Source organism: Oncorhynchus gorbuscha, unplaced genomic scaffold (assembly GCF_021184085.1).
Source record: "Oncorhynchus gorbuscha isolate QuinsamMale2020 ecotype Even-year unplaced genomic scaffold, OgorEven_v1.0 Un_scaffold_1099, whole genome shotgun sequence".
Lineage (NCBI taxonomy): Eukaryota > Metazoa > Chordata > Actinopteri > Salmoniformes > Salmonidae > Oncorhynchus > Oncorhynchus gorbuscha.
The window spans coordinates 195619-207988 of NW_025745983.1; the positions used below are offsets into that span (position 1 = coordinate 195619).

The 12370-nt window shown below is 46.4% G+C and overlaps 1 protein-coding gene across 1 annotated transcript in view; it reads left to right on the forward strand.

The window, feature by feature from the left end:
- The window catches only part of LOC124021408 (protein sidekick-1-like), a gene marked incomplete at its 5' end in the record, with an annotated part of 86297 nt that extends 80992 nt beyond the window's left edge, over window positions 1–5305 (forward strand). The window contains 3 exons of the mRNA XM_046336599.1: window positions 4866–4968; window positions 5022–5135; window positions 5245–5305. Of these exons, the coding sequence (XP_046192555.1) occupies window positions 4866–4968; window positions 5022–5135; window positions 5245–5305 (278 nt within the window). The remainder of the gene's footprint in view (window positions 1–4865; window positions 4969–5021; window positions 5136–5244) is intronic.
- Window positions 5306–12370: the final 7065 nt, after the last annotated feature.

The window sequence follows — 12370 nt, forward strand, 5'->3', positions numbered from 1 at the left end:
GTCATCCACAGTGATATGTCTGCCAGACATGCAGAGATGCGATTCGCCACCTGGTCATCAGAAGGGGAAAGGAGAAGATTAGTTGTGTGTCGTCTGCATAGCAATGATAGGAGAGACCATGTGAGGTTATGACAGAGCCAAGTGACTTGGTGTATAGCGAGAATAGGAGAGGGCCTAGAACAGAGCCCTGGGGGACACCAGTGGTGAGAGCGCGTGGTGAGGAGACAGATTCTCGCCACGCCACCTGGTAGGAGCGACCTGTCAGGTAGGACGCAATCCAAGCGTGGGCCGCGCCGGAGATGCCCAACTCGGAGAGGGTGGAGAGGAGGATCTGATGGTTCACAGTATCGAAGGCAGCCGATAGATCTAGAAGGATGAGAGCAGAGGAGAGAGAGTTAGCTTTAGCAGTGCGGAGCGCCTCCGTGATACAGAGGAGAGCATTCTCAGTTGAATGACTAGTCTTGAAACCTGACTGATTTGGATCAAGAAGGTCATTCAGAGAGAGATAGCGGGAGAGCTGGCCAAGGACGGCACGTTCAAGAGTTTTGGAGAGAAAAGAAAGAAGGGATACTGGTCTGTAATTGTTGACATCGGAGGGATCGAGTGTAGGTTTTTTCAGAAGGGGTGCAACTCTCGCTCTCTTGAAGACGGAAGGGACGTAGCCAGCGGTCAGTGATGAGTTGATGAGCGAGGTGAGGTAAGGGAGAAGGTCTCCGGAAATGGTCTGGAGAAGAGGGGAGGGGATAGATCTGCGGGCTGCCGGCTTGCTGCGGTCTGCGGGCCGGTTCTAATAATAAATCAAGATCATCCCAGGGGCCGTAAAAAACCTTCTCGCGGGCCGGATGTGGCCCGCGGCCTTGACTCTGACATATGTGCTCTACAACAACATCTCCCTGGGTACATTCTGTCTTTGAGCAAGGCAGGTAACCCTCTACAACAACATCTCCCTGGGTACATTATGTCCCTGAGCAAGGCTGTGTGTGTGTGTGTGTGTGTGTGTGTGTGTGTGTGTGTGTGTGTGTGTGTGTGTGTGTGTGTGTGTGTGTGTGTGTGTGTGTGTGTGTGTGTGTGTGTGTGTGTGTGTGTGTGTGTGTGTGTGTGTGTGTGTGTGTGTGTGTGTGTGTGTGTAGGTTCCCAGCTCCTGGCCAGTGGGACAGTCCAGATTCCCAGGTTCACCCTGCTGGAGTCAGGTGGTCTGCTGGTTGAGCCAATCAGGATGGAAGATTCTGGCGACTACACCTGTACAGCCGCTAGCGCAGACGGATCCATCAACGCTACGGCCACTCTCACTGTCTGGAGTAAGATACACACACACACACACACACACACACACACACACACACACACACACACACACACACACACACACACACACACACACACACACACACACACACACACACACACACACACACACACACACAAAGAGACGCAAGCACACACACACACACACACACACACACACACACACACACACACACACACACACACACACACACACACACACACACACACACACACACACACACACACACACACACACACACACACACACACGCACAGACGCACACACACACACACACACACACACACACACACACACACACACACACACACACACACACACACACACACACACACACACACACACACACACACACACACACACACACACACACACACACACAAAGAGACACACACACACACACACACACACACACACACACACACACACACACACACACACACACAAAGAGACGCACATACACAACTCTCAGTATGGTTTCTAATAAATTGACCAATCAGACAAGCTCAGAACACTGCCCTCATCTCATCGGTCCAATCACATGACCCGGAACACTGCTATGCCAGATCGACAGGCTCTGTTATTGAGACGGGGTTGGCTAGTTGTGTGATCAGCTGATGATTGGCTGGTTGTGTGATCAGCTGATGATTGGCTGGTTGTGTGATCAGCTGATGATTGGCTGGTTGTGTGGTCAGCTGATGATTGGCTGGTTGTGTGATCAGCTGATGACTGGCTGGTTGTGTGGTCAGCTGATGATTGGCTGGTTGTGTGGTCAGCTGATGATTGGCTGGTTGTGTGATCAGCTGATGATTGGCTGGTTGTGTGGTCAGCTGATGATTGGCTGGTTTTGTGGTCAGCTGATGACTGGCTGGTTGTGTGGTCAGCTGATGATTGGCTGGTTGTGTGGTCAGCTGATGATTGGCTAGTTGTGTGGTCAGCTGATGATTGTCTGGTTGTGTGGTCAGCTGATGACTGGCTGATTTTGTGGTCAGCTGATGACTGGCTGGTTGTGTGGTCAGCTGATGATTGGCTGGTTGTGTGGTCAGCTGATGATTGGCTGGTTGTGTGGTCAGCTGATGACTGGCTGATTTTGTGGTCAGCTGATGATTGGCTGGTTGTGTGGTCAGCTGATGACTTTGATTGAAAAGATGGACTTGATTTAGTTCTGGTTAAGTCCGGTTTGGTTTGGATCAGATACAAGTTTAGAAACATCCTCTCCTCTCTAATAGTACACTAACTGACCTCCTAATGGTTCACTAACTGACCTCCTAATAGTATACTAACTGACCTCCTAATGGTTCACTAACTGACCTCCTAATGGTATACTAACTGACCTCCTAATGGTATACTAACTGACCTCCTAATGGTATACTAACTGACCTCCTAATGGTATACTAACTGACCTCCTAATGGTATACTAACTGACCTCCTAATAGTATACTAACTGACCTCCTAATGGTATACTAACTGACCTCCTAATGGTATACTAACTGACCTCCTAATGGTACACTAACTGACCTCCTAATGGTATACTAACTGACCTCCTAATGGTATACTAACTGACCTCCTAATAGTATACTAACTGACCTCCTAATGGTATACTAACTGATCTCCTAATGGTCTACTAACTGACCTCCTAATGGTATACTAACTGACCTCCTAATAGTATACTAACTGACCTCCTAATGGTATACTAACTGACCTCCTAATGGTATACTAACTGACCTCCTAATGGTATACTAACTGACCTCCTAATAGTATACTAACTGACCTCCTAATGGTATACTAACTGACCTCCTAATGGTATACTAACTGACCTCCTAATGGTATACTAACTGACCTCCTAATGGTATACTAACTGACCTCCTAATGGTATACTAACTGACCTCCTAATGGTATACTAACTGACCTCCTAATGGTACACTAACTGACCTCCTAATGGTATACTAACTGACCTCCTAATGGTACACTAACTGACCTCCTAATGGTATACTAACTGACCTCCTAATGGTATACTAACTGACCTCCTACCCAATAACATCTAATAGTACACTAACTGACCTCCTAATAGTATACTAACTGACCTCCTAATGGTATACTAACTGACCTCCTAATGGTATACTAACTGACCTCCTAATGGTATACTAACTGACCTCCTAATGGTACACTAACTGACCTCCTAATGGTATACTAACTGACCTCCTAATGGTATACTAACTGACCTCCTACCCAATAACATCTAATAGTACACTAACTGACCTCCTAATAGTATACTAACTGACCTCCTAATGGTATACTAACTGACCTCCTAATGGTATACTAACTGACCTCCTAATGGTATACTAACTGACCTCCTAATAGTATACTAACTGACCTCCTAATGGTATACTAACTGATCTCCTAATGGTCTACTAACTGACCTCCTAATGGTATACTAACTGACCTCCTAATAGTATACTAACTGACCTCCTAATGGTATACTAACTGACCTCCTAATGGTATACTAACTGACCTCCTAATGGTATACTAACTGACCTCCTAATAGTATACTAACTGACCTCCTAATGGTATACTAACTGACCTCCTAATGGTATACTAACTGACCTCCTAATGGTATACTAACTGACCTCCTAATGGTATACTAACTGACCTCCTAATGGTATACTAACTGACCTCCTAATGGTATACTAACTGACCTCCTAATGGTACACTAACTGACCTCCTAATGGTATACTAACTGACCTCCTAATGGTACACTAACTGACCTCCTAATGGTATACTAACTGACCTCCTAATGGTATACTAACTGACCTCCTAATGGTATACTAACTGACCTCCTAATGGTATACTAACTGACCTCCTATTCTGACACAAATAGTGTCCAAACTGAAACTCTAGATTTGGCTTGTCGTCCAAACCCCCAGAAGTGACCTCTGGTTGGTCAGGCCGTCCCTATGGGAGAAATGAATGGAGAGGAGACCTCTGGTTGGTCGGGCCGTCCCTATGGGAGAAATGAATGGAGAGGTGCCCTCTGGTTGGTTGGGCCGTCCCTATGGGAGAAATGAATGGAGAGGAGACCTCTGGTTGGTCAGGCCCTCCCTATGGGAGAAATGAATGGAGAGGTGCCCTCTGGTTGGTTGGGCCGTCCCTATGGGAGAAATGAATGGAGAGGAGACCTCTGGTTGGTCGGGCCGTCCCTATGGGAGAAATGAATGGAGAGGAGACCTCTGGTTGGTCGGGCCGAAATGAATGGAGAGGTGCCCTCTGGTTGGGGGCCGTCCCTAGAAATGAATGGAGAGGAGACCTCTGGTTGGTCAGGCCGTCCCTATGGGAGAAATGAATGGAGAGGAGACCTCTGGTTGGTTGGGCCGTCCCTATGGGAGAAATGAATGGAGAGGAGACCTCTGGTTGGTTGGGCCGTCCCTATGGGAGAAATGAATGGAGAATGAAGAGAGTTGGAATAAACACTGAAAATGAGGTGTGATATCTTCTATGTTTTGTTCTATGAGATAATATCATGATGATGATGACCCCCTTAACCTCTGACCTCTCTCTGCAGTTCGTACATTCATCTCCGTCCCGCCGGTGGACCAGAGGGTCATCAAGGGAACCACGGCAACCCTGGACTGTAACGCTACACACGACCCCAGGATCAACATCAGGTAGGGGAGGGTGTCCGTATGCTAACATGATTCTGTATCTCTGTAGTTTCCAGTGTGGTGCAGTACCTCCAGCTCAGCGGGGCAGAGTTTCTGTATGTTAACATGATTCTGTATCTCTGTAGTTTCCAGTGTGTGCAGTACCTCCAGCCCAGCGGGGCAGAGTGTCTGTATGTTAACATGGTTCTGTATCTCTGTAGTTTCCAGTGTGGTGCAGTACCACTCCAGCCCAGCGGGGGCAGAGTGTCTCTATGTTAACATGGTTCTGTATCTCTGTAGTTTCCAGTGTGGTGGAGCAGTACCACTCCAGCCCAGCGGGGGCAGAGTGTCTCTATGTTAACATGGTTCTGTATCTCTGTAGTTTCCAGTGGCAGCGTGGAGCAGTACCCCTCCAGCCCAGCGGGGCAGAGTGTCTATATTGTCTGGTTCTCTGACCATCAGCCAGACTTGGTCAGGCGACATAGGAGACTATACCTGCACTGTGACATCACAGGCCGGGAACCAATCACGCTCCGCACGCCTCGAAGTCATGTGAGTTACACACATAACTTGGGACTTCAAACTGCCACACTCTGAATCCCACATCCCCACCCCTTCCCCTCAGGCCTCGCCCCTCCATTTGCGTGTTCGCTCATGCCTCCGCCATATGCAATAGTAACTCAAAGCTGAGGGAGAAACAGGAGAGGGAGAGGAGAGAAGAGGGGGATAAGATGAGAGGGGAGGGGATAAGAGGAGAAGAGAGAGGAGGAGAGGAGAGGGGAATAAGAGGAGATGGGGATGAGAGGAGAGGAGAGACGAGAGACGAGACGAGACGAGACGAGAGACGAGACGAGAGGGGTATAAGATGAGAGGGGAGGGGGAGAAGAGAGAGAGAGAGGGAGGAGGAGAGGAGAGGGGAATAAGAGGAGAGGAGAAGGAGAGGCTAGGGGAGAAGGAGATGAGATGAGATGAGAGGGAGAGGAGAGGAGAGGAGATGGGGATGAGAGGGGAGGGGAGGAGGAGGAGAGGAGAGGAGAGGTGAGGGGGATGAGAGGGGAGGGGGAGGAGAGGGAGAGGAGAGGTGAGGGGATGAGAGGAGGAGATGAGAGGAGAGAGGTGGATGAGAGGGGAGGGAGAAGGGAGAGGGAGGAGTGGAGAGGAGAGAAGAGGAGGGTAGAGAGGAGGAGAGGGAGAGGAGGAGGGGAGGAGAGGAGAGGAGAGGGGGATGTCTCTCTCTCCATCTCTCTCTGTCCCTCTCTCCAACTCTATGTCTCTCTCTTCATCTCTCTCTGTCCCTTTCTCAAACTCTGTCTCTCTCTCTCCATCTCTCTGTCCCTCTCTCCAACTCTCTCTGTCACTCTCTCCAACTCTCTGTCCCTCTCTCCAACTCTCTGTCTCTCTCTACATCTCTCTGTCCCTCTCTCCGTCTCTCTGTCTCTCTCTCCATCTCTCTGTCTCTCTCTACATCTCTCTGTCCCTCTCTACATCTCTCTGTCCCTCTCTACATCTCTCAGTCCCTCTCTCCATCTCTCTGTCTCTCTCTACATCTCTCTGTCCCTCTCTACATCTCTCTGTCCCTCTCTCCATCTCTCTGTCTCTCTCTCCATCTCTCTGTCTCTCTCTCCATCTCTCTGTCCCTCTCTCCAACTCTCTGTCCCTCTCTCCAACTCTCTGTCCCTCTCTCCATCTCTCTGTCCCTCTCTCCATCTCTCTGTCCCTCTCTCCATCTCTCTGTCCCTCTCTCCATCTCTCTGTCACTCTCTCCATCTCTCTGTCTCTCTCCATCTCTCAACCCTCAAATCTGTCTAATATATCACATGCCTTCACATAATGATCAAATAATAGAAAGTAATATTGTCTTTTTCCCCCTCTCTCCCTCCCTCTCTCTCTACCTCCCTCCACCTCCCCTCCTCCCTCCCTCTCTCCCTCTCTCTGTCCACTCTCCTCCTCTGTCCCCTCTCTCCTCTCCCTCCCCCCTCTCTCCCTCCCCCTCTCTCCCTCTCCCTCTCCACATCTCCCTATCCTCCCCCTCTCTCCCTCTCTCTCCTCCCCTCTCTCCCCTCTCTCTCTCCCTCTCTCTCCTCCCCCTCTCCCCCTCCTGTCCCACAGTGAGCTCCCCCACTCCCCCAGGTCTCTGTCTGTGTCTCTGAATGATTCAGACAGCCGTTCAGTTCTTCTCTCCTGGGTCAGACCCTTCGATGGAAACTCTCCTCTTCTACACTACATACTGGAGCTGTCTGAGAACAGTGAGTTTCTGCTCTGGATCTGTTAGTGGTAGAGTGGAGGTCTGTTTAGAGTGGAGGTCTGTTAGTGGTAGAGTGGAGGTCTGTTAGTGGTAGAGTGGAGGTCTGTTAGTGGTAGAGTGGAGGTCTGTTAGTGGTAGAGTGGAGGTCTGTTAGTGGTAGAGTGGAGGTCTGTTAGAGTGGTAGAGTGGAGGTCTGTTAGAGTAGAGTGGAGGGTCTGTTAGTGGTAGAGTGGAGGTCTGTTAGAGTGGTCTGTTAGAGTGGAGGTCTGTTTAGAGTGGAGGTCTGTTAGTGGTAGAGTGGAGGTCTGTTTAGAGGTAGGAGGTCTGTTAGTGGTAGAGTGGGAGGTCTGTTAGTGGTAGAGTGGAGGTCTGTTTAGAGTGGAGGTCTGTTTGGAGAGTGGAGGTCTGTTAGAGTGGAGGTCTGTTAGTGGTAGAGTGGAGGTCTGTTAGTGGTAGAGTGGAGGTCTGTTAGTGGTGGAGGTCTGTGGAGGTCTGTTAGTGGTAGAGTGGAGTTCTGTTTAGAGGTAGAGTGGAGGTCTGTTTAGAGTGGAGGTCTGTTAGTGGTAGAGTGGAGGTCTGTTAGTGGTAGAGTGGAGGTCTGTTAGTGGTAGAGTGGAGGTCTGTTTAGAGTGGAGGTCTGTTAGTGGTAGAGTGGAGGTCTGTTAGTGGTAGAGTGGAGGTCTGTTAGGGGTAGAGTGGAGGTCTGTTAGTGGTAGAGTGGAGGTCTGTTAGTGGTAGAGTGGAGGTCTGAGGTCTGTTAGTGGTAGAGTGGAGGTCTGTTAGTGGTAGAGTGGAGGTCTGTTAGTGGTAGAGTGGAGTCTGTTTAGTGGTAGAGTGGAGTTCTGTTTAGAGGTAGAGTGGAGGTCTGTTAGTAGAGTGGAGGTCTGTTAGTGGTAGAGTGGAGGTCTGTTAGTGGTAGAGTGGAGGTCTGTTTAGAGTGGAGGTCTGTTAGGGTATAGTGGAGGTCTGTTAGTGGTAGAGTGGAGGTCTGTTTAGAGTAGGTCTGTGGAGTGGTATAGTGGAGGTCTGTAGGGTAGAGTGGAGGTCTGTTTAGAGTGGAGGTCTGTTAGTGTTATATACTAGAGTGGAGGTCTGTTAGTGGGTAGAGTGGAGGTCTGTTTAGAGTGGAGGTCTGTTAGTGGTAGAGTGGAGGTCTGTTAGTGGTAGAGTGGAGGTCTGTTAGTGGTAGAGTGGAGGTCTGTTAGTGGTAGAGTGGAGGTCTGTTTAGAGTGGAGGTCTGTTTAGAGGTAGAGTGGAGGTCTGTTAGTGGTAGAGTGGAGGTCTGTTAGTGGTAGAGTGGAGGTCTGTTTAGAGTGGAGGTCTGTTAGTGGTAGAGTGGAGGTCTGTTAGTGGTAGAGTGGAGTTCTGTTTAGAGGTAGAGTGGAGGTCTATAGGTTATGTTTAGAGTGGAGGTCTGTTAGTGGTAGAGTGGAGGTCTGTTAGGTGGTAGAGTGGAGGTCTGTTAGTGGTAGAGTGGAGGTCTGTTTAGAGTGGAGGTCTGTTAGAGGTAGAGTGGAGGTCTGTTAGTTATAGAGTGGAGGTCTGTTAGGTTATACACTAGAGAGGAGGTCTGTTAGTGGTAGAGTGGAGGTCTGTTAGTGGTAGAGTGGGAGGTCTGTTAGTGGTAGAGTGGAGGTCTGTTAGTGGTAGAGTGGAGATCTGTTAGTGGTAGAGTGGAGTTCTGTAGGTTAGAGGGAAACACTAGAGAGGAGGAGGGTGGAGGTCTGTTTAGAGTGGAGGAGGTCTGTTAGTGGTAGAGTGGAGGTCTGTTAGTGGTAGAGTGGAGGTCTGTTAGTGGTAGAGTGGAGGTCTGTTATACACTAGAGAGGAGGGTAGGTAGGAAGAAATGGAGGTTAGAGAGAGAGAGGAGGGTATATATGTAGGTTATATACTAGAGAGAGGAGGGTATAGATGTAGGTTATACACTAGAGAGATGTAGGAGAGGAGGAGTATAGATGTAGGTTATACACTAGAGAGGGAGGGTATAGATGTAGGTTATACACTAGAGAGAGGAGGGTATAGATGTAGGTTATACACTAGAGAGAGGAGGGTATAGATGTAGGTTATACACTAGAGAGAGGAGGGTATAGATGTAGGTTATATACTACTAGAGGAGGAGGGTATAGATGTAGGTTATATACTAGAGAGAGGGTATAGATGTAGGTTATACACTAGAGAGAGGAGGGTATATATGTAGGTTATACACTAGAGAGAGGAGGGTATAGATGTAGGTTATACACTAGAGAGAGGGTATAGATATAGGTTATACACTAGAGAGAGGAGGGTATATATGTAGGTTATATACTAGAGAGAGGAGGGTATAGATGTAGGTTATATACTAGAGAGAGGAGAGGGGTATAGATGTAGGTTATACACTAGAGAGAGGAGGGTATAGATGTAGGTTATATACTAGAGAGAGGAGGGTATAGATGTAGGTTATACACTAGAGAGAGGAGGGTATAGATGTAGGTTATATACTAGAGAGAAGAGGGTATAGATGTAGGTTATACACTAGAGAGAGGAGGGTATAGATGTAGGTTATACACTAGAGAGAGGGTATAGGGTTATATACTAGAGAGAGAGGGTATATATGTAGGTTATATACTAGAGAGAGGAGAGGAGGGTATAGATGTAGGTTATACACTAGAGAGAGGAGGGTATAGATGTAGGTTATACACTAGAGAGAGGAGGGTATATATGTAGGTTATATACTAGAGAGAGGAGGGTATAGATGTAGGTTATACACTAGAGAGAGGAGGGTATAGATGTAGGTTATATACTAGAGAGGGAGGAGGTATAGATGTAGGTTATATACTAGAGAGAGGAGGGTATAGATATAGGTTATATACTAGAGAGAGGAGGGTATAGATATAGGTTATACACTAGAGAGGAGGGTATATATGTAGGTTATATACTAGAGAGAGGAGGGTATAGATGTAGGTTATATACTAGAGAGAGAGGAGGGTATAGATGTAGGTTATATACTAGAGAGAGGAGGGTATAGATGAGGTTATATACTAGAGAGAGGAGGGTTATAGATGAGAGAGGGGAGGTTATAGACTAGAGAGAGGAGGGGTTATAGATGTATAGATATAGGTTATACACTAGAGAGAGGGAGGAGGGTATAGATGTAGGTTATATACTAGAGAGAGGGTTAGGAGAGAGGAGGGTATAGATGTAGGTTATACAGAGAGAGAGAGAGAGGGTATAGATATAGGTTATACACTAGAGAGAGGAGGGTATAGATATAGGTTATACACTAGAGAGAGGAGGGTATAGATGGGTTATATACTAGAGAGAGGAGGGTATATATGTTTATACACTAGAGAGAGGAGGAGGGTATATATATAGGTTATACACTAGAGAGAGGAGGAGGGTTATATGTAGGTTTATACACTAGAGAGAGGAGGGTATAGATGTAGGTTATATACTAGAGAGAGGAGGGTATATATGTAGGTTATAGAGAGGAGGGTAGGTTATTATACTAGAGAGAGGAGGGTATAGATGTAGGTTATATACTAGAGAGAGGAGGTATAGATGTAGGTTATACACTAGAGAGAGGAGGGTTATATATAGATGTAGGTTATATACTAGAGAGATATATGGGTTATATACTAGAGAGAGGAGGTATAGATGTAGGTTATACACTAGAGAGAGGAGGGTATAGATGTAGGTTATACACTAGAGAGAGGAGGGTATAGATGTAGGTTATATACTAGAGAGAGGAGGAGATATAGATGTAGGTTATATACTAGAGAGGTTATAGGTTATAGACTAGAGGGAGGGTATAGATGTAGGTTATATACTAGAGAGAGGAGGGTATATATGTAGGTTATATACTAGAGAGAGGAGGAGTATATATGTAGGTTATATACTAGAGAGAGGAGGGTATAGATATAGGTTATACACTAGAGTTATATGTACTAGAGAGAGAGGAGGGTATATATGTAGGTTATATACTAGAGAGAGGAGATGGTATAGATGTAGGTTATATACTAGAGAGAGAGGAGTATAGATGTAGGTTATATACTAGAGAGAGGAGGGTATAGATGTAGGTTATATACTAGAGAGAGGAGGGTATAGATGTAGGTTATATACTAGAGAGAGGAGGGTATAGATGTAGGTTATATACTAGAGAGGGTATAGATATTATACACTAGAGAGAGGAGGTATAGATATAGGTTATATAATAGAGAGAGGAGGGTATAGATGTAGGTTATACACTAGAGAGAGAGGGTATAGATGTAGGTTATATACTAGAGAGAGGGAGGGTATAGATATAGGTTATATACTAGAGAGAGGAGGTATATATGTAGGTTATACACTAGAGAGAGGAGGGGAGGAGTATAGATGTAGGTTATATACTAGAGAGAGAGGGTATAGATGTAGGTTATACACTAGAGAGAGAGGAGGGTATAGATGTAGGTTATACACTAGAGAGAGGAGGGTTATAGATGTAGGTTATACACTAGAGAGAGGAGGGTATAGATGTAGGTTATATACTAGAGAGAGGAGGGTATAGATATAGGTTATACACTAGAGAGAGGAGGGTATAGATGTAGGTTATATACTAGAGAGAGGAGGAGGGTATAGATGTAGGTTATATACTAGAGAGGGAGGGTATATAGATGTAGGTTATACACTAGAGAGGAGGGTATAGATATAGGTTATACACTAGAGAGGAGGGTATATAGATGTATAGGTTATATACTAGAGAGAGGAGGGTATAGATGTAGGTTATACACTAGAGAGAGGAGGATATAGATGTAGGTTATATAATAGAGAGAGGAGGGTATAGATGTAGGTTATATACTAGAGAGGGAGAGGGTATAGATGTAGGTTATATACTAGAGAGAGGAGGGTATATATATAGGTTATATACTAGAGAGGAGGTATATATGTAGGTTATATACTAGAGAGGAGGTATATATGTAGGTTATATACTAGAGAGAGGAGGGTATAGATATAGGTTATACACTAGAGAGAGGAGGGTATAGATATAGGTTATATACTAGAGAGAGGAGGGTATAGATATAGGTTATATACTAGAGAGAGGAGGGTATAGATGTAGGTTATACACTAGAGAGAGGAGGGTATATATGTAGGTTATACACTAGAGAGAGGATACACTAGAGAGAGTATAGATATAGGTTATACACTAGAGAGGAGGGTATATATGTA